Source organism: Scyliorhinus canicula, chromosome 5 (genome assembly GCF_902713615.1).
Source record: "Scyliorhinus canicula chromosome 5, sScyCan1.1, whole genome shotgun sequence".
In the NCBI taxonomy this organism is placed as follows: domain Eukaryota; kingdom Metazoa; phylum Chordata; class Chondrichthyes; order Carcharhiniformes; family Scyliorhinidae; genus Scyliorhinus; species Scyliorhinus canicula.
In genome coordinates, this window is record NC_052150.1 from 212843116 (window position 1) to 212865424 (window position 22309).

Genomic DNA, 22309 nt, shown 5'->3' on the forward strand with positions numbered 1-22309 from the left:
ATTAATTTGTTCCCATTTAGGGGTAATTTAGTGTGTTCAATCCACCTACCCTGCACACCTTTGGGTTGTGGGGGCAAAACCCACGCAGACACGGGGAGAATGTGCAAACTCCACACGGACAGTGACCCAGAGTCGGGATCGAACCTGGGACCTCAGCGCCGTGAGACAGCAGTGCTAACCACCTCACCACCGTACTGCCCCAATGCTCTTTGTAATTCATCGTATGTTTCTATTTTCATTCTATCGATGGAAAGTAGGGAAGCCAGTCAGAAAGTTTGCATAAAGTAAGGTTGCACAAACAATAATAAGATGATGGCCAGGTGATCTGTCTTTGATTTTTGTGATGGATTAATCATTGACCAGGAGTTTCTCTATCTGTGAAAGGAGATTATACTGTCAAAATAGAACTTGAAGTGCACTGATTGTTCAAATCGGAAACAGTTTCACTTTCAGGAGAAATCCAAACATTATTCATTTCTTTCTCTTGCTCTGCAGTACTTTGTGATTTGGTTGGGGATTGCGAGGAATAAACGTTTCTCTACACTTTGAAAATATTGAGCACACATTCTGATTATAAAGACTTACTTGTCTCGAGCAAACAGAGAACCTGAACAGCTGAAATAAAATAGCTAAGAATCATATAATGGGCACAACACCGAAGGAGGCCATTCGGCCTGTCAACTCTGTGCTGGCTAGTCACAAGTTTAAATTAACTTTGTTTATTTGAATCAAATACGAGGTCTGATTGGACCAGTCACTTAAACCCAGGTTGTTTTAGACTGACAACCCTAGCTTGCCGTTTCATTTCTACACATCCCATGTTTGTCCTCTGGTATCAAATAGAAGAAAATAAATACTGTTGACTGAAATCTTTGGGGTGGCTTAAATAATGGATTCTGATTTTTCCATTGCAGGTACAAATCTACGAGCTGGAGGAACACCAGATTGAATCATGGAGAGGTAGGAATATCAAAAGCAATTACTTTTGACCCCTTGCACCCTGTCTGATACTTCACCTAAAGAGGCCATTATTCTTTTGTGAACACTAATAGTGATCCTAGTGGGCATTCTAACTGTGGAGGACATGACAGCTAACCTGGATCCTGCTCACGTGTGTGCACTTTTGGAGTATGGGCTACTGTACTCTCGCGTGAGCAGAAATCCTGCCTTTCGTTTTCTCCCTCATCCCCAAATTAAGGGTTGTTGCATTTGGCTGTCGTGCTGCTGCTGGCTTGGCTGAAATAAATTCATTCAGTACAGACCTCCGCAGAATCAGGCTTGGGACCTTCCTAATTTTCATGGCTCATAAGCATTTGATTTTCCTCTAAGCCATCTGGACTGCTAAAATATTCACTTATATTCAATATTTTGTGAGTTTTTTAATTAATGCACACTTCTCTCAAATATTCTGCTGAGTCTGGCATTTGTGGTGCAATTGAAATTGTTTTAAAAAGCTTTTTATCGTTTTATTGCATCTGTCATGTTTGAGAGAAGGTATTACTGACATTCATTTTTTTCCCCATTGCATTTCCAAGTCTCGTACTCGAGGTTTGTGTCTTTGACTTTGACACAGAGTCATTTAGGGCAGACACGCAGGTACCAGCAATAGAGTTAGCGTCCAATTTCTTTTTAAAGTAAAGGAATAGTCGGAGACTTTTTCCCAGGGTAGAGGGGTCAATTACATGGGGGCATAGGCTTAAGGTGCGAGGGGCAAGATTTAGAGGAGATGTACGAGGCAAGTTTTTTATGTAGAGGGACGATAGTGACGTTTAAGGGGCATCTTGACAAATACATGAATAGGATGGAAATAGAGGCATACAGACCCCTGAAGTGTAGAAGAATTTAGTTTAGATGGGCAACATGGTCGGCGCAGGCTTGGAGGGCCAAAGGGCCTGTTCCTGTGCTGTACCTTTCTTTGTTCTTTGAATATGCAGTTGTGTGTCCTTTGATTGTCCTTGAGGCAAAGATTTTAAATGTTGCGGCTGATTTAGGTTAGCTGATTTCTTGGATGCGGTCTGATGTGAAAATGTAGCAATTTTGATTGGATTAAAACTTGGGGAGACAGTGGCATAGTGGTACTGTCACTACTAGTAATCCAGAAACCCAGGGTAATGACCTGGGTTCAAATCCCACCACAGCAGGTGGTGGAATTTCAGTTGGAATTAAAACGTCCAGTGATGACCAAGTAAATTGTTGATCGTATTAAACACGCATCTGATCCGCTAATGTCCTTCAGGGAAGAATATCTTGCATTCTTATCTGGTCTGGCCTACATGTTACCCCAGTTGACTCTAAAATGCTCTCTGAAAAGATCTATCAAACCACTCAGCTTGGCAATTAGTGATGGGCAACGAATGTTGGCCAAGCCAGTAATGTACACATTCCATGAATGAATAGAAAAAATAAACTCTCAGCTGTGCAACAAAATAGGATTAATTAATAACCTCAAAGGTGCCCCTAAATAGCAGCAATCATAAAATGATTGAATCTTGCATTCAGTTTGAGGAAAAATGGGTCCAAGATTAGTATTTTAAACCTAAATAAGGACAATTAGAGGGCATGGAAACCGAGCTAGCTAAAGCGAACTGGCAATTTAAGTTGAGGAATAAGTTCGTAGAAATGCAGTGGCAGATATTAAGGAGATATTTCCTACATTCCAGGTACATTCCAATGAGAAAAAACAAGGGGAGGACTCACCTTCCATGGTTAACTAAAAGGTTAAAGATGGTATCAGACTTGAAGGAAAAGCATATAATTCCACAATGGATGACATGTCAGAAGATAGGACAGATTACAAAAAAAAGCAAAGAATGACTAAAAGATTAATAAGGAGTGAAAATAATTAAAGAGAAAGCAAGCTATAAATATAAAGACGAAGAGATTTTATAAAGGGTTAACAAAGTGAGCGTTGATCCAATGGACAGTGTGGGGAATTAGTAGTGGAAAACAAGGAGATGGCAGATGAATTGAACGGATGATTTGCATCGGTATTCACTATAATGGATACAAGTAACACCCAGAAGTAGCTGTAAATCAGGAAAAAAGAAAGGGGGAACTCCAGAAAATGACTATCACCAGGTAAGCGGTACTGAGCAAATTGTTGGGAGATGTGGGTTGATAAGTCATTGGGTCCTGATGGACTTCATCCTAGGATCTTAAAAGAAGTGGCTCATGAGATAATTGGTGCGTTGGTTTTAATTTTCCAAAACTCACTAGATTCAGAGAAGGTTCCGTTAGATTGGAAAATATCAAATGTACGTAACTCCTTTATTGAAAAAGGGAGATAAAAACAGGAAACTACAAACTAGCTATCTTAACATCTGTCATAGGGAAAATGTTAGAAGCTATTAATAAGGATATTATATAGCAGGGCACTTAGATAAATTCCAAGTAATCAGGCAGGTGAACATGGTTTTGTGAGAGGGAAATCATGTTTAAACAATTATTGACGTTCTTTGAAGAAGTAACAGGTGCTGTGGGTAAAGGGGAACCGGTGGATGTACTCTACTTAGATTTCCAGAAGGCATTTAATAAGCTGCCTCCCCAAAGGTCATTGTAGAAAATAGAACCTCCCAGTGTAGGGAGTAACATATTGACATGGATAGAAGATTGGCTAGCCAACAGGAAACAATAGGCATAAATGGGTAATTTCCTATTTGGCAAATTGCAACGAATGGTGTGCCACAGGGATCAGTGCTGCGGCCTCAACCAGTTATAATTTATATAAATGATTTGGATGAATGGACCAAAAGATATGGTTAAATTTGTTGATTCTTTCCTATCTATCTTTGTAAGTTGTGAAGAGGGTTAGGCTGCATTGATATATAGAAAGATTAGGTGTGTGGTTGGGCAATCAGGCAAATGGGAGCAAACGTGGGGGAAAATGTGAAATTGTCCATTTTGGCAGGAAGAATAAAAAAGCGTATTATCTAAATAGTGAGAAATTGCAGAGCTGAGATGCAGTGGGACTTGTGTATTCTCTGGTATGAATCGTAAAAGGCTAGTATGCGGGTGCAGCAAGTGCTTAGAAAAGCTAACAGAATGTTATCATTTATTGCAAGGAGAATTGAATTCAGGAGTAGTGAGGCAATGCTTCAGTTGTACAGGGCACTGGTGAGACCACATCTGGAACACTGTGAACAGTATTGATCTCTTTATGTAAAGAAAGATGTTGGAAGCAGTTCAGAGAAGAGTGTCCGGACTAATACCTGGAATGGGCATGTTGTCTCATGAGGACAAGTTGGACAGGCGAGGTGTTGTAACCGCTGGAGTTTAGAAATGTATGATTGATTGAAACATATAAGATCTTAGCTCTTGACAGGGTGGATATGGGGAGGATGTTTCATTTTGTGGGAAAATCTAGAACTAGAGATCACTCTCTAAAAATAAGAGGTTGCCATTTATATTAGTTGAAATATTTTCTTTGAGCTTGATGAGTCTTTGGAATCGGACTCATGAATATTTATAAGGCAGGGGCAGCTTGATTCTTGATGAGCAAGGAGGGGAAACATTATTTGGGGTTTAGGTAGAAATGTGGAGTTACGGTTGCAATCAGATCAGCCATGATCTTACTGACTGGAGAAGCAGGCTCGAAGGGCCAGTTTGCTACTCCTGATCTATGTTTGTTTTGTATTGAATGGGCCGTCATCTGGCCATCTAAATGCCAACTGACATCCCACCTTTGACAGGTTAGGACTGCTGTCTGATCCATGCCTCTGCCCCTGACTTAGTCCAGTCTCCAGGATTTGGGGAAGATTGGACCTTGGTGGAATTTCTGCCTGCCTCTGGGGATCCTCCTCTCCTCCCTCAGATGTTTCTGCTGCAGATCCTAACCTGATGTGCGGCTCAAAGAGGGATGAGGAAGGGTAGTTGATCATGGGTTGACAATTGCATTCCCTTAAGCCTTTTAAATTTGTTTCATTCCTACCTGATTAGCAAGTTTGAGGATGATACTGAGTGCTGTCATCGGACGCGGTATCGTGTATAAAGATTCTCAAATTATGTTGCAGTTATATAAAGCGTTGGTTAGGCCACATTTGGAATATTATGCCCAATTCTGGTCACCACACCACCAGAAGGATGTGAAGGGTTTATAGAGAGTACAGAAAAGGTTTCCCAGGATGTTGCCTGTTATGGAGGCTATCAGCTATGAGGAGAGATTGAATATACTGGGATTGTTCTCCCTAGAGAGATGGAGGCTGAGGGGTGACCTGATAGAAGTTTATAAAATTATTGGGTATAGATAGGGTGAACAGTTGGAGGCTTTTTCCCAGGGCGGAAGCGACAATTACAAGGGGACACAAGGTCAAGATGAGGGGGGATAGGTTCAGTGGAGATGTGCGGAGGAAGTTTTTTTACCCAGTGGGTGGTGGTGGCCTGGAATGCACTGCCACGGTTGAGGCAGATGCATTTGCGACCTTTAAGACTTATTTGGATAGACACATGAACAGAAGGGGTATAGAAGGATACAGGTGTTTGGTCTAGATAGGACATGTGATCAGTGCAGGCTTGGAAAGCTGAAGTGCCTGTACCTGTATTACTTTGTTCTTTACACCCCTCCTCACAGCATAGCAACACTACATGAGAAGCACCTGACATTTCTAGCATTTATCATTTCTCTGATGCAAACAGGAAGTGGAAGGGGTCAGTCGAGCAGGTCTCACTACCAAATTGAAGCAATTGGCCTGATTTCCAGATAAAACTACACTCTGGTCTTCCAAATAAAAAACCTGTCATGGTCCAAATTAATGTTGACGAACAATATTCAAGATAGCAGAGGTAGTTGGAATTGCATGATTTTAATATTTATTTGGTCTTCATTCCTCTAGTGTAACGCCATTCATACAAAGTCCTGTTACAGCAAAACCATCAAATATTTCAAGAGATGTCGTCAAATGCCATGGCTGAGATAATGTTGTTGTCTTTAGAGGTTGAATCTGATTGTGTTTTTAAAAAAAGAATGTAGGGTTTTCAACCTTTTTTTCCTTGTTCTGGAGCATTTTGTACCAACATAAATTGGAAACATTAATGATGTGTAAGAAAGTTGCTCTCTTTGATCTGTTTTGGAGACCAAATCAGTACTGAGCTAGAGAAAAGTATTTGCATCCAGTGATTAACTGGTGGGTGGCTATTTTTTTTTTAGTTTCACTAAGTAAACTGGGCAACTTAAATATTTTGATTTGTGCGCATGGCTGTTAAAGCCAACACAGCAATGAAACCAATGTGAGTTTTTATTTTGTAACTATTTGGTGCTGCATGAAATTGATGCAAATGTGTGTTTTCCCAGGTGCATATAATCCAGACTTGGGTTAAGTATTTTGATCACTTCATACTCTGGGAGTCCTCTTTCTCAACTAGAGCTTTATAAATAATCTCATCCTCTAACTCATTTGAAGCCTGACATTTCTTGATGCAGTGGAGCTGACAGGTCCTTTGTTATCTCTCCTCAGAGCTTTATTTACAAGAAACATTTAAGCCTTTAGTGAACATTACACCAGATGCAAGGTAAGTAAGCCACATTGCGTAGTTTTTAGATTCAATGTGGTTGGCTTGTTTATTCTTTTATCCACAAAGCTTTTTAAGTTTATATCCACGGAGAAGTTGGTGCAGCGGCTGAATCTGGTGTCTGAAGACCCAGTAGAACAAGAAAATAGTCCAGGGGCAGAATAAATACAATGTGAGTGGTTGATTAAGGGGACAAGCTAAACACTAATGTTACTTTGACTTTAGCAATAGTTGGAAAACTTTGCCCAAGACAAGCTAAGTGGAATTTTCCAGTTTAGCTAGCAGATATTTAAGGGAATCTAGAGGGTTAAATTTTGCAAACTTTTTATCGAAAGCATTTCACTGGAGGCATCCAAACTTGACGAATGCAAGAAAATTTTAAAATGTTCAAACATTTAATGGGATAATTAGTATATTTAACTCTTTCCCAGTACCTGATATTTTACAACCAATCTCATTTTGCGATTAGGCCTCACCTTGACTCAATGGTTAGTTACTTTGATCTCCAGGTAGTTTGCGTGAAGAAGGAAAAGAATCATTTATTTAAAATTGTGTGATTTTGTTCAGGTGCTGGTTTAGCACAGGGCTAAAGAGCTGGCTTTTAAAAGCAGGCCAGCAGCACGGTTCAATTCCCATACCAGCCTCCCCAAACAGGCGCCGGAATGTGGCCACTGGGGACTTTTCACAGTAACTTCATTTGAAGCCTACTTGTGACAATAAGCGATTTTCATTTCATTTCATTTTCAGATATCTGACCGTTTTTTGAATTTGGGACAGCCATTTGAATAACTTTGCGCTGCTTACTGTTTGCTGGTGTATGCATTAACTTGTACTTAATCATTGAGATTGATTTAAACCTTTTATTGCCTACCTGGAGCCTCTGAAGAGAATGAGCTAAGCTTAGTGAGGAAAAGATTGAATAAAAAAAGGTTTTGAATAAAAAGTAAATGTGGTCATAAATTTGCCAAGAAGAGTTGCAGATCACTACTGCATGTATAATATGGTGTAATGGTTTAACTACTATAAATCTAGAGACTTGAGGGTGAAGATTGGAAGGGCTATGGGGAAAGAGGAGGCAACTGTAACTAATTGGACACCTCTTTCAAAGAACTAGCACAAGCATGACAGGCTAAATGGCCACCTCCTCTTATATCATTTAATGTTTCAAGACGGATAAAAAGACCCAAGCAGAATGAACATTTGCCCTTTTATTCTGATACAAAGGTTGTCACTTTTATTCGTACAGTGCTGTGTATTTGACCTAATTGTTGTGAGGATACAAGTGGAAAGGGATTTTCAGCACTCGCCATTCATGGCAAGGTCAGGCCAGATGCCAGAAGCTAATCCAGTGCACTAGCATCTCATCAGCCACCCTGTGAAATGCTGCCCTTTGGGAGCATGGAATTGTTGAAGTGTTAAATAGTTGCTTCATTTCAGTTTAGCTTTGGGGGAAAAACCGACTGGTCCAATTACAAAGGAATCTGGAGCTAGATACCATACAGAAGTGGGAGATCATTGGTGCCATCACCTTCTGCCTGGTCAGTACGACTTTTATTTGCTCAGAATAATAATTGTGCTGTGTACAGAAGGTGAAGACAACCCAAACGTGGTTGTTAATCCAGCATCTAAATTGAAGTACTTCACAGATTCAATAAATGAGGCTAGATAGGGGGTGTTTTATAGTAATGTAGCTAACATTGGAAACTCAGTGGGTGAGACTATTACTGACACCTACTTAAGTCAGCACTCCATGGCACTGACCTCCTGCTCCCCATTTGAGAAATATCAATAATTGGTTCATTTCTGCTTTTATATTACTAAAATTCACTGTTCATAGCAGAGTAGTTAAGCTCTGGTATTTACTGCAGGGACAATCATGAAACTAGAGAGTTTTCGCTCAATACCTGTCTGGTTGACTAATGTGCTTCAGGTAAGGAAATCTTCTGCCCTTATCTGGACTGGACAACATGTGACTCCAGATCCAGACTAAAGACTTTGACTCTTAACTGGCCTCTGAAATGGCCGAGCAATGCCCTCAGTCATATCAACCCACTGCAGTCAATTTCACAGCCGCACTGGGGTGTACCTACACCCCGTGGATTGCAGCAGTTCAAGAGGTTGGCACTTTTGAGACAGTGAGTGAATATTATTTTTCTCTCCCTACAGATGCTGCTTTTTCCCGCATTTTCTGTTTTTTGTTGTTTCAGATTTCAGCATCCACATTATTTTGCTTTTATTTCAATGAAAATTCTGGGCTGGCAACCTTCAGTTGTCCGCAGTACTCTCCAAAGTAAAATATTGCTTGTATTTGAGTTGGATGGTAATGTAATCTTCTGGATGGACTAATTTAGCTGGAGTAAGGCAGACTTCCAGAATAAATTTCCTGTATGGGTATTTTGGGTGGGTTGGTTATAACAATAATAATAGCTTATTGTCACGAGTAGGCTTCAATGAAGTTACTGTGAAAAGCCCCGAGTCGCCACATTCCGGCGCCTGTTCGGAGAGGCCAGTACGTATTTCAGAACTGTTTTCAGGAACGTAATCCTTTACTGGACTCACGGCGCATTCTTCCCTATTCATGCTTGCATGGATTCATCCAGGAGTCATAAAGCCAGTCCGAATTCAGAAGAGTTGGATCTTTAAATAAAAAAAGCAACTCCCTTTGTTGTCTGAGCCAAACCGTCACTGGTAAACGCTTTAAAAAAAAAAGTCATGCAAAGAAAGAAAAGGCTTGCATTTATGAAATGCTATTCATGACCTCAAAACATGAATTGGCCCAAAACACTTTGGCCAATTTATAGCCACTGCTTCAGCAGGATCCGAATCCTGCAACACCCTTCCCATCAGCACTGTGGGTATACCTCCACTTGATGGGACGATAGCAGCTCAAAAGGCAGCACACCACCAAGTTCATGAGGACCATTGGGGATGGTTAACAAATACTGGCCTTGCCAACGATACCTGCATCTCCTGAAATAGTTTTGTTTTTAAAAAGGGGGGAGGGGGCTTTTGTGTGCAGCAAGTTCCCACAAAATAGCAATGATCAGGTAGTCTGTTCTAGTGATATTTACTGACAGATAAATGTCAGTCAGGGCACTGAGACAAATTTCCCATACCCTCTTTGAAATAGTGCCATGGATCTTTTAGGATATACTGGACCTCAGTTTAATGGCACCTCTGAGAATGTAGTGCTCCTTCAGTACAGTAGAATGTTATTCTAGATTTTATGCTCGACTGTCGGAATATCTGACTTGAGGTGAGAATGCTACGCATTGAGAGACAGCTCAGACTTCTCCAATAAAATCTTATGCTGCCATCATCTTGAACTTGTTTTGTCCTTTCAGCCTCTTTGATGCTGTGTATTCACTCATAAAGAATAAGATTCATCGGTTGCCAGTGATTGACCCCAACAGTGGAAATGCACTTTATATCCTCACTCACAAGCGGATCCTAAAGTTCCTGCAGCTTTTTGTAAGTATTATCTTCTGAGCGTCAGACCAGTTGTTGCTATGGGTCAGGGAACTTTACCTCTGCTTCCGATGTATGTATACATTCACCCACGATAATGTATGCTTTGTTGTGAAGCAAATATAGCATTGTCATTAATATGCCCCTGATGGAGATTGTCCAGATTAGGATGCACGATGGGAGGGCAGGTCTCTGCTCAGGAGAAGGTGAATGAGGTATTTACGTTTTTGTATGAAAAGTTATACAGGTCCGAACCAGCACGGGATCATGCAGTTCCTGGGGGAGTTGGGAATTTCCCAGGCTGAGGAGGAGTTACGGGACGAACTAGAGGCTCTGTTGGAGATGGAAGAGATTAAGGATGCTTTGAAATTGATGGCTGGTTTAGCTCACTGGGCTAAATCGCTGGCTTTTAAAGCAGGCCAGCAGCACGGTTCAATTCCCGTACCAGCCTCCCCGGACAGGCGCCGGAATGTGGCGACTAGGGGCTTTTCACAGTAACTTCATTTGAAGCCTACTCGTGACAATAAGCGATTTTCATTTAATTTCATTTGGGGAAGGCACCAGGGCCGATGGGTTCCTGGTGAAATTTTATTTTTTAAAAACATGTAGTTCAGCTGGCCCCTTTTATCTTTGGTGATGTTTAGGGACTCCTTGGAAAGAGGTGCTCTGCCACAGACACCGGGGCAGGCGTTGATTTCCCTGCTCCTGAAGAAAGACAAAGATGCCGGAGATTGCAAGTTATATCGTCCAATCTCTCTGTTAAATGTGGATGCGAAGCCTCTAGCTAAGGTGTTGGCGGTAAGGTTGCGTGATGGAGAAAGACCAAACGGGGTTTATAAAGGGAAATGTGAGGCAGCTGTTGAACATGATACTTGCCCCGGCAGAGGGCTGGGTTCTGGAGATCATAATTTCACTTGATGCAGAGAAAGCTTTCGACTGAATAGAGTGGGACTATCTGTTTGAGATACTAGAGTAATTTGGGTTCGGACCAAGCTTTGTAGAGTAGGTGCAGCTGTTGTTTTGTGGCCCCATTTGCCAGTGTTTGCACTAACAAAATGACTTCTGAGCTCTTTCATCTATAGAGGGATAGCTGGCTGGGATGTTGATGTCCCCTTTGCTGTTGGCGTCAGCAATAGCCAAAGAACAAAGACAAGTATAGCACAGAAACAGGCCCTTCAGCCCTTCAAGCCTGTGCCAATCATGATGCTCTAACTAAAAAATAAACCTATTGCCCTTACTCGGTCCGTATCCCCCTATTCCCTCCCTATTCATGTACCCATCCAGATGCCTCTTAAATGTTGCTAATATGCCTGCTTCCACCATATCCTCTATCAGTGCGTTCCAGGCACCCACTGTGAAAAACTCTGTGGAAAAACATATCCCACGTATCATAGAATACTAGAATTTACATTGCAGAAGGCCATTCGGCCCATTGATTTACCTGTGTTCCAAACTACTGTTTCTTATAAACCTACTTCATGGCGAATGATTTTGAATCATAGAATTTACAGTGCAGAAGGAGGCCATTCGGCCCGTCGAGTCTGCACCGGCCCTAACAAAGAGCACTCTACTAAAGCCCACGTATCTACCCTACAATGTTTTAAAGAATTTAGCCAAGTTGAGTATATAAAATTTCTATGGATGCCTGATTTTCAGGTGGGATTGTTTCCATTTAACTTATTCCTACTGTATGAAGAGTACAGGCTGATGAAATATCACCTGAAATCTGGTTATTTAAGTGGTTTATCACTATTTGTATGAAGGCCATGCAAACCAATTCCGTTTTGAGAAGGGATTCAGGCAGGGGTATCTTGTCACCCACATTGTTTAATGCAGTAGGAGAGAACATAATGAGGATAGTGCAGGAAGCTTTACTAGAAAGATGTGGCTGCATCATAGCATATGGAATCTCGGGTATACAGCACGGGTATATTGCATCAGGAATAAGGTGGGTGAACTTAAGGCATGCATCGGTACTTGGGACTACATGTGGTGACCATCACGGAAACCTGGATAGAGAGGGGCAGAAATGGTTGTTGGAGGTCCCTGGTTATAGATGTTTCAATAAGATTAGGGAGGATGGTAAAAGAGGTTTTGGGGGGGGGGGGGGGGGGGATGTTAATTAGAGATAGTATAACAGCTGCAGAAAGGCAGTTCGAGGAGGATCTGCCTACTGAGGTAGTATGGGTTGAAGTCAGAAATAGGAAAGGAGCAGTCACCTTGTTGGGAGTTTTCTATAGGCCCCCCAATGGCAGTAGAGATGTGGAGGAACAGATTGGGAAACAGATTTTGGAAAGGTGCAGAAGTCACAGGGTAGTAATCGTGGGTGACTTAACTTCCCAAACATTGAGTGGAAACTCTTTAGATCAAATAGTTTGGATGGGGTGGTGTTTGTGCAGTGTGTCCAGGAAGCTTTTCTAACATAGTATGTAGATTGTCCGACCAGAGGGGAGGCCATATTAGATTTGGTACTTGGTAATGAACCAGGGCAGGTGATAGATTTGTTAGTGGGGGAGCATTTTGGAGGTAGTGACCACAGTTCCGTGACTTTCACTTTAGTAATGGAGAGGGATAGGTGCGTGCAATAGGGCAAGGTTTACAATTGGGGGAAGGGTAAATATGATGCTGTCAGACAAGAATTGAGGTACATAAGTTGGGAACATAGGCTGTCATTTCACAAGTGAAATGTGGAACTTGTTCAAGGAACAAGTACTCCGTGTCCTTGATATGTATGTCCCTGTCAGGCAGGGAAGAGATGGTCGAGTGAGTGAACCATGGTTGACAAGAGAGGTTGAATGTCTTGTTAAGAGAAAGAAGGAGACTTATGTAAGGCTGAGGAAACAAGGTTCAGACAGGGTGCTGGAGGGATACAAGATAGCCAGGAGGGAGCTGAAGAAAGGGGTAGGAGAGCTAAGAGAGGGCATGAAAAATCTTTGGCGGGTAGGATCAAGGAAAACCCCAAGGCCTTTTACACATATGTGAGAAATATGAGAATGACTAGAGCGAGGGTAGGTCCGATCAAGGACAGTAGCGGGAGATTGTGTATTGAGTCTGAAGAGATAGGAGAGGTCTTGAACGTGTACTTTTCTTCAGTATTTACAAATGAGAGGGGCCATATTGTTGGAGAGGACAGTGTAAAACAGACTGGTAAGCTCAAGGAGATACTTGTTAGGAAGGAAGATGTGTTGGGCATTTTGAAAAACTTGAGGACAGACAAGTCCCCCGGCCCTGACGGGATATATCCAAGGATTCTATGGGAAGCAAGAGATGAAATTGCAGAGCCGTTGGCAATGATCTTTTCGCCCTCACTGTCAACAGGGGTGGTACCAGAGGATTGGAGAGTGGCGAATGTCGTGCCCCTGTTCAAAAAAGGGAATAGGGATAACCCTGGGAATTACAGGCCAGTTAGCCTTACTTCGGTGGTAGGCAAAGTAATGGAAAGGGTGTAGTGAGGGATAGGATTTCTGAGCATCTGGAAAGACACTGCTTGATTAGGGATAGTCAGCACGGATGGGGTGACCAAGCATGTGGATGAAGGTAAAGCAGTGGATGTAGTGTACATGGATTTTAGTAAGGCATTTGATAAGGTTCCCCATGGTAGGCTTATGCAGAAAGTAAAGAGGCATGGAATAGTGGGAAATTTGGCAATTGGTTAACGAACTGGCTAACCGATAGAAGTCAGAGAGTGGTGGTGGATGGCAAATATTCAGCCTGGAGCCCAGTTACCAGTGGCGTATCGCAGGGATCAGTTCTGGGTCCTCTGCTGTTTGTGATTTTCATTAATGACTTGGATGAGGGAGTTGAAGGGTGGGTCAGTAAATTTGCAGACGATACGAAGATTGGTGGAGTTGTGGATAGTGAGGTAGGCTGTTGTCGGCTGCGAAGAGACATAGATAGGATGCAGAGCTGGGCTGAGAAGTGGCAGATGGAGTTTAACCCTGACAAGTGTGAGGTTGTCCATTTTGGAAGGACAAATATGAATGCGGAATACAGGGTTAACGGTAGGGTTCTTGGCAATGTGGAGGAGCAGAGAGATCTTGGGGTCTATGTTCATAGATCTTTGAAAGTTGCCACTCAAGTGGATAGAGCTGTGAAGAAGGCCTATGGTGTGCTAGCGTTCATTAGCAGAGGGATTGAATTTAAGAGCCGTGAGGTGATGATGCAGCTGTACAAAACCTTGGTACGGCCACATTTGGAGTACTGTGTGCAGTTCTGGTCGCCTCATTTTAGGAAGGATGTGGAAGCTTTGGAAAAGGTGCAAAGGAAATTTACCAGGATGTTGCCTGGAATGGAGAGTAGGTCTTACGAGGAAAGGTTGAGGGTGCTAGGCCTTTTCTCATTAGAACGGAGAAGGATGAGGGGCGACTTGATAGAGGTTTATAAGATGATCAGGGGAATAGATAGAGTACACAGTCAGAGACTTTTTCCCCGGGTGGAAAAAACCATTACAAGGGGACATAAATTTAAGGTGAATGGAGGAAGATATAGGGGGGATGTCAGAGGTAGGTTCTTTAGCCAGAGAGTAGTGGGGGCATGGAATGCACTGCCTGTGGAAGTAGTTGAGTCATAAACATTAGGGACCTTCAAGCAGCTATTGGATAGGTACATGGATTACGGTAGAATAATGGAGTGTAGATTAATTTGTTCTTGAGGGCAGCACGGTAGCATTGTGGATAGCACAATTGCTTCACAGCTCCAGGGTCCCAGGTTCGATTCCGGCTTGGGTCACTCTGTGCGGAGTCTGCACATCCTCCCGTGTGTGTGGGTTTCCTCCGGGTGCTCCGGTTTCCTCCCACAGTCCAAAGATGTGCAGTTTAGGTGGATTGGCCATGCTAAATTGCCCTTAGTGTCCAAAATTGCCCTTAGTGTTGGGTAGGGTTACTGGGTTATGGGGATAGGGTGGAGGTGTTGATCTTGGGTAGGGTGCTCTTTCCAAGAGCCGGTGCAGACTTGATGGGCCGAATGGCCTCCTTCTGCACTGTAAATTCTATGATAATCTATGATTAATCTAGGACAAAGGTTCGGCACAACATCGTGGGCCGAAGGGCCTGTTCTGTGCTGTATTTTTCTATATTCTATATACAGCAGCACCACAAGGAATCCGAACAAAAGAAGAGTTTAAAGATTAGTCAAAGATTAGCCTTTTGGATTGAACATAAATGAGGCAAAGACCAACATTATGGCTCTAAATGGCAATGGAAAAGTCAAAATTGGAAGCACCAAAATGGAGGCAGTGGACAAACTCCAGGCTTGCCAATAAACAGCAAAGTTACATCCAAAAATTAATTCCAGGTTAGATTATCTGTGGCCAGAGATGTAGGCCTACCAGAGGCAATCGATGTGTTGCAGTCTGTGGATATGAGGATTGACAAAATCATCTTACTGTTTTAAGTTATACCATGGCGGCCCTTGGTATTTCCTCTTGAGCCATTTAATCTTAACCTCCTGCAGTGCCAGGAGTTTGTTAGCAGCAGGTGCCTTTGAATTCTGTGGTCAGTAATTTCTGCTTTAAGAGAGAGGATCACATGAAGATGTGGGTATGGCAAAGGATGCTCAAATCAGCTGATGGACAGAAAGACAAATGAGTGGATCACATCAAGAGTAGAATCAAAAGCATTGTCAAGTGCAATTAGAGAATGATGGGCAAGTACAGACATTGGAAACGAAGAGCCAACAGTCTGGACCTGGCAATAACTGAAGGAGCAATTGAGGATAAAAACAGAAGAGAAGGCAGAAAAATCAAATGGGTGGATAACACTGCAACGAGGACAGAGAGAGACTTGGAAAAGCAAGACAACGCCAAAGGCCACACTGAGGCTACAGTGAAAACAAATGAACGACGGCTAGAATTGATCATTGTTCAAAGTAACCAGCTGGTTAAGGCAGGGTAAATGATTGCAGAGAAATGACTTGGACATCCCTGAAATGCGACATTTGCACTGTTGCTCACAAATCATGAAAAATAATCTTTTATTTTTGTTACTGTAGTTTTGATGGTGCATCTCTGATATCTCTCCCAGATCTGGGCTTCCCTCTTCCAAGGCCCCAAGTTGTGTTTAAAATGTATTGCAGCTCTAACTGACAAATAATCAATATAACTGTTAGTTAGCTATGACTCCAGATCCCAGAGGTGCAAAATGCTGTTACCCCACGACATAGCCTCTTCCCTCTTGTGTGAAATCGTGCCCTCTCCTGACTCTCTCCATTACCAGCAAAAGCTCAAATTACCATTTCGAGTAGAGCGAACCCCTTCTGAAGGACCTGTATACATCAACGTGCTTTTCATGTCATTCAGTATCTCCACCTTTTGTCAAAACTGCGTTCAATTTAAAATTGGGCACAGTGGGAATAATCTCTACCTAGGAATCTCTAATCTGGGAATAATTGGCATCCACACCAAGAGGTCACTTCAACTTTCAGAAGTTAAGTTATAAAATTCTTTAGGCTGGATTTTCATCTTTGGTGGCCTTGCCTTACTCTCTTATTAAAGCCCAGTTTCCTGCAGTGCACCGTTGTTATTTATTCTCATCAGATCCTCTATCAACAGCTTGCCTCAATGGGAGGTGTGGTTAGCCTGAAAAACCAAGGCTCACTTCCTGTGTATCTGTTTCTTCAAGGCCCCAACTAAGTTCATAATTTTAATGACCGCTTAACTGATGTTCTTCTGTGCCTTTACCCAGAAAGAAGGACCCCATCTTGGACTGTGATAACAAGTGCCTGTGGCAATGAGTGCCACCATAACCCCATTGAGGAATGCTTTCTGAAGCTCGCGTTGTATTCAATGTTGACAGCATACAGAGTGCCTTTACATTCCCTGCTTGTTTAGAGCGGAAATTATGGACTGCAGAATTCAAAGGCACCTGCTGCTAACAAACTCCTATCACTGCAGGGGGTTAAGATTACACAACCCAAGAGGAAATACCAAGGGCTGCCATGGTTGAATTTAAAACAGTAAGATGATTTTGTCACTCCAGATCAGTGCAGTGTGATTTGGAGCATGATAGGATAGTGCAAATGTGAAGGAACAGCAGAATGCTCACCCATTGGCAACTTTGCAAGTTGTGAAGGGAAATCTTGACAGTAAGCTAGGTCACAAAAAGGGGACTCACTTTAGCGATATGTTGTCCCCAGCTGTTTAGTAGCTGACTCTAATTTGTAAGTACCTAACCTGGTACCGGTAGGTAGGGCCCAGGGCATACCTATAATGTCTATCTAGTCAGCAGCTCCAGACTGGATCTCCTGATCTTCCAGTTTTGTCCTCCAAGCAAAAGCACATGCAAGACTCCATTAGTTGCTCATGCTCATTTTAAAAAGATGTAGGAATAATTTTATGTCTTTAAAAATATACATTTTAATTTTTTTTTAAATACCATTAAAACTTTTTAAAAATTTAAATAAGGTCATAAAATCTTTTAAACTATGAGATTTAAGAATCACCTTTGAGATGACTCCAGATCCTGACTAATCTTTGACAATGGAGCAAGCTGCAATCAGTCCAACAAAGGCTATATCCCTCTGGCATTCCTTCCTGCCTGTGGCCCTTGGGAACAGGAAATGGAACACTCCCCACCTAAATCATTTACCATTATTGATAAAGATGTCTGCCAAGTGAGGCTGGAGGAAGCTTTTTGCAACTGGGTAGCTGGTGTTGGGTATTACTTATGGATGTTCCTTAGTAGCTGATGGATCTCTGTGTCTATTCGGAACCCAGGATATGTGTTATCCCTTCTTAGTTCCCAAATAACAGAGATTCAGGCTGTGCTTTTTGGCAGAGTTTTGTTGAACTTTATTTTTCAGCTTTAGTGTCCACTGGTAAACTTTGGTTGCAATACAAACTTAGGTCAGATTGATTATCTTTAGCGAATACAGTGGTTGAGTTTAAAATACAATTACAGATCGTGGTAATTTCTTCAAATCATGATACACAGTATAAAAATGATTGGTTGATTTAAACAAAAGAAAAATGGCGATTTAGCAAAAGCAAGCAAAGAGAATAAGTTTCAGCAATAGATAGATTGATTCCGGACTGGATTTTTCCATCCTGACAAGTGATTTTTAAGGAGATTATTATCTTAAAATTTTGCCTTCATTACAGCTGTGATCGGCTTTAACTAATTTATAATTCATTCAATTTGACCGAAGTGTCGCTATTAATTTTAAGAAAGATATGTATTTAAATATATTGGTGTGATTTTCTCATACTATCGCTTGCCAGTTTTTCGATTTTATCGACACCTGCGTCAACTTCAGGGCACTATGACCTTAGACTGTGTATTACTATGGAAACGGGACTGTCCAGGCTTGGGAAAGCAGATGTATTTTTATAATACAATGAAGCCTTTTGGCTCGTTGACGTCGCTGGCCTTGGATTCTCTAACAAGTCTCAAACAACTTGCAAAATGTGAAAATTGAGAGTCTTATCTGATTAATTCCCAGCTATAGTTGCACTGAATTAATGCTTAATATTGATTTTCAGTTAATTATTCTTAAATGAGTTCTCAATTAAACCTTTTATCTATCTCATCTATAGCTAAGTAAAAAAGCTGATTTCTATCAGTGGCCTAAGTTTGCCCAAAAGCTGATAACTGCAAAGAAGAAAATTCAGGCCTATATGTCACTGCATTCTTCTGTCTGGTTTCCAGCAAAAGGCAGTAAGGCCTCCTGGAATGTGCCTAGATTCTTTTTCTCTGGCAGATTGGAGCCTGATGCATTATTTTGTATTTTACTGTTGTGACAAATTTGATAACTTTTTAATCAAAATCTCTCCATAGTAATTAAATAGTAATTTTCAGCTTTTCACCATACTTGGTCCAACACCAGAATGGACATTTGATGTGCTATTTCCTGTGGTTATTTGCATGGTTTGTGATGGGCATGCTGAGAGCAGTCGGTCGATCTCAAATCCGGCATTAATATATCATTTCACCCAGTCAGATGCTCCGGCTTTGGTGCAGCGTTATTATTTTTTTTTTTTTTAATAAACAATTTTATTGAGGTAGTTTTTGGCTTTATAAACAGTTACAGACATCATCAGAAAGGAAGCAAAAAAGGCAAAAATGTGCAAACATCCACGTTCTTTCAATACTTCCACCGTAACATATTGCACAAGCCCGCTCCCCTCCCACCGGTACTACCCGCCATATTTTCCCTCCTACTCTACTCTTAACCCCCCCCCCCCCCCCCCCCCCCTGCTGACGCTCACTCTCCCGCAAAGAAGTCAATAAATGGTTGCCACCTCCGGGTGAACCCCTGCACAGAACCCCTCAAGGCGAACTTGATTTTTTTCCATCCCCAGGAAACTCGACATGTCCGCAAGCCACCACTCCGTCTTCGGGGGCTTTGAGTCCCTCCACGCCAATAATATTCGTCGCCGGGCTATCAGGGAAGCAAAGGCCAGCACATCGGCCTCTTTCTCCCCCTGGACGCCCGGGTCTTCCGAAACACCAAAAATTGCCACCCCTGGGCTCATCACCACCCTTGTTTTTAGCACCTGGGACATGACCCCCGCAAATCCCTCCCAGTACCCCCTCAGCTCAGGGCATGCCCAAAACATGTGAACATGGTTCGCTGGTCCTCCCGCGCACCTAGCGCATTTGTCCTCTATCCCGAAAAATTTGCTCATCCGAGCCACCGTCATATGGGCCCGGTGAACGACCTTAAATTGGATCAGCCCGAGCCTAGCACATGTCGCGGTCGAGTTTACCCTACTCAGGGCCTCTGCCCACAGCCCATCCTCCATTTCCCCGCCTAGCTCCTGCTCCCATTTAAGTTTCAGCTCCTCTGTCTGGGACCCTTCCTCCCTCATGAGCACCTTATAAATACCCGAGACTCTACCCTCCCCTTCATCCCTCCCAGAGACTATTCTGTCTAGGATCCCCATTGGCGGGAGGCGCGGGAAAGATGGGACCTGTCTACGAACAAAGTCCCGCAACTGTAGGTATCTAAAATCATTTCCCCTTACCAACCCAAATTTCTCCTCCAAGCTCCTCAAACTCGCGAAGCTCCCTTCCAGGAACATATCACCCACCCTTCCCGCCCCTGCTCGCCGCCATAGTGCAGCATTATTATTATTAGCAGTCGCAAAATGTGCAAGTGCTCCAAAGTTGTAAATGTGACTTGACCTGACCTGCTGCCAAATCTCTGGAGAGATAAAGAGGTTTAACTTAATCCAGTCTGTGATTTGCTGATTTCTGATTCCTTTATAGCTCTTTATTTCCCATCTACAAATTGCTTCTAAATCTTTTCTTTTTGGCGGACTTACATAGGCAGGGATTTCAAAAATCTACCAGTAGTCAGATTGTGTGATTTTATTGTTGCATTCATTCTCAGGCTGTTTGTCTCGCAATGACAGCATTCATTGCCCAGCTAGTTACCCTCAAACAATTGGTACTGCTGAGTCGTCACCTTGACCATTGTCATCTGTCAGTATTTAAACTTCTAAGTGTAACTTTCTGTAGTAGGACTGTCGCTACAAGATTGAGCCGAAGACTATGCAGAAGCCCAACAAAGAAGTGTGGCTATTGACTCATGATCCTCTAATTTAAAATCACATAATTCAATTAATGTTTCAATAGAAAGTATGGAGTGTCAACAGTGAGGTCTCATGCAATTTGTATGGAACTCCTATCTTCTTTGGTTCAGCTGTGGAAACATTGGGCATTGAAGTGCCTGTAACTAACCTAGAAATCAATTTTTAATTTGGTGGGTGTAGTAACTAAGATTCTTTTTGTGGTCCTTTAGGTCTCCGAGATGCCAAAGCCTGCCTTTATGAAGAAAACACTGGAGGAACTTGGGATAGGAACGTACTTTAATATTGCCTTTATCCATCCAAACACTCCTATTATTAAAGCGCTGAGTATATTTGTGGAAAGAAGGGTTTCTGCCTTGCCTGTTGTGGATGAGTCAGGTTCGTACAGCTCTTGTGCTTATGACTTATTCAGATGTGGGTAGTGTCATCAATGGTAAATGAAGCAATGAACAAAAGTAGTTTAATGTTAATGTCTATGTCTAACAGCACGACTGGTCCTGCTTCCACCTGAAAACTTAACATTCCTTGTCTGTTCAGACACCGAGTGATTTTGTTGCTATTTTGTTTTAATTTTGGTTTGTATTTTATAGTTTTTTTTTCAGGTTATGTCTTAGTTGGATATCTTTGAACAATACCTCATCTGTGATAGGTGCTACATTCCCATCTGTCATTTGTATCCGCTGTGATTTAAGAGTGCCCTTTTGCACAGTTAAGACTTCCAAGTCAGATGATGTCTAACTTGTGGAGTCATACTGCATAGAAACAGGCCCTTCGGCCCACTACGTATATGCCAACCCTCAAATACCAACCTATACTAATCACATTTACCAGCACTTGGTCCATGGCCAACTATGCCTTGGCGATTTTTAAGTGCTCCTCCAGATTATTCTTTTTTAAAAATTTAGAGTACCCAATTCATTTTTTCCAATTAAGGGGCAATTTAACGTGGCCAATCCAACTAGCCTGCACATATTTTGGGTTGTGGGGGCGAAATCCACGCAAACACGGGGAGAATATGCAAACTCCACACGGACAGTGACCCAGAGCCGGGATCGAACCTGTGACCTCAGCGCCATGAGGCAGCAGGGCTAACCCACTGCACCACCATGCTGCCCCTCTCCAGATGCTTCTTAAATATTGCATGAGTGCCTGTCCTCCTCCACCCTTTCAGGCAGCGTGTTCCATATTTCCACCACCCTCTGGGTGAAAAAATGTTTCCTCAGGTCCCCTCTAAACGACTTACTCCTCACCTTAAAACTCTGGTCTTAGACACCTCTGCCATGGGAAAAAGATTCTTGCGATCTGCACTATCTATACCTCTCATAATTTGTATACCTCTATCACAGGGGTGGGCAAACTACGGCCCGCGGGCCGCATGCGGCCCGCCAAAGGTATTTCTGCGGCCCACCAAGTCATTTAAAAAAAAAAAAAAAAAAAATTTTTTTTTTTAAATTTTTTTTTTTTTTTTTTAAATTTTTTTTTAAAGGTTAATGGGTGGGGGGGCTGTTGGGTTACTTACTGGTATAGGGTGGATACGTTGACTTGAGTAGGGTGATCATTGCTTGGCACAACATCGAGGGCCGAAGGGCCTGTTCTGTGCTGTACTGTTCTATGTTCTATATGAGGCGCCCAGAATCATAACCGGGTGAAGTAATTATTTTACTTAATATACTATGCGGCCCTTTGTGAATTGTGAATTTCTGAATGCGGCCCTTGCACGGAAAAGTTTGCCCACCCCTGCTCTATCAGATCCCCCCTCAGCCTCTGCTGCTCCAGGGAAAACAAACCCAGCCTGCCCAGACTGCTCCT

At 42.4% G+C, this 22309-nt stretch overlaps 1 protein-coding gene across 6 annotated transcripts in view; it reads left to right on the forward strand.

Moving 5' to 3' along the window:
• The window catches only part of LOC119966551 (5'-AMP-activated protein kinase subunit gamma-2), a 577858-nt gene that overhangs the window by 540467 nt on the left and 15082 nt on the right, over window positions 1-22309 (forward strand). For all 6 annotated transcript variants that reach the window (XM_038798441.1, XM_038798440.1, XM_038798439.1 and 3 more), the window contains 4 exons: window positions 915-960; window positions 6450-6504; window positions 9849-9975; window positions 20713-20878. In XM_038798441.1, the coding sequence (XP_038654369.1) occupies window positions 915-960; window positions 6450-6504; window positions 9849-9975; window positions 20713-20878 (394 nt within the window). The remainder of the gene's footprint in view (window positions 1-914; window positions 961-6449; window positions 6505-9848; window positions 9976-20712; window positions 20879-22309) is intronic.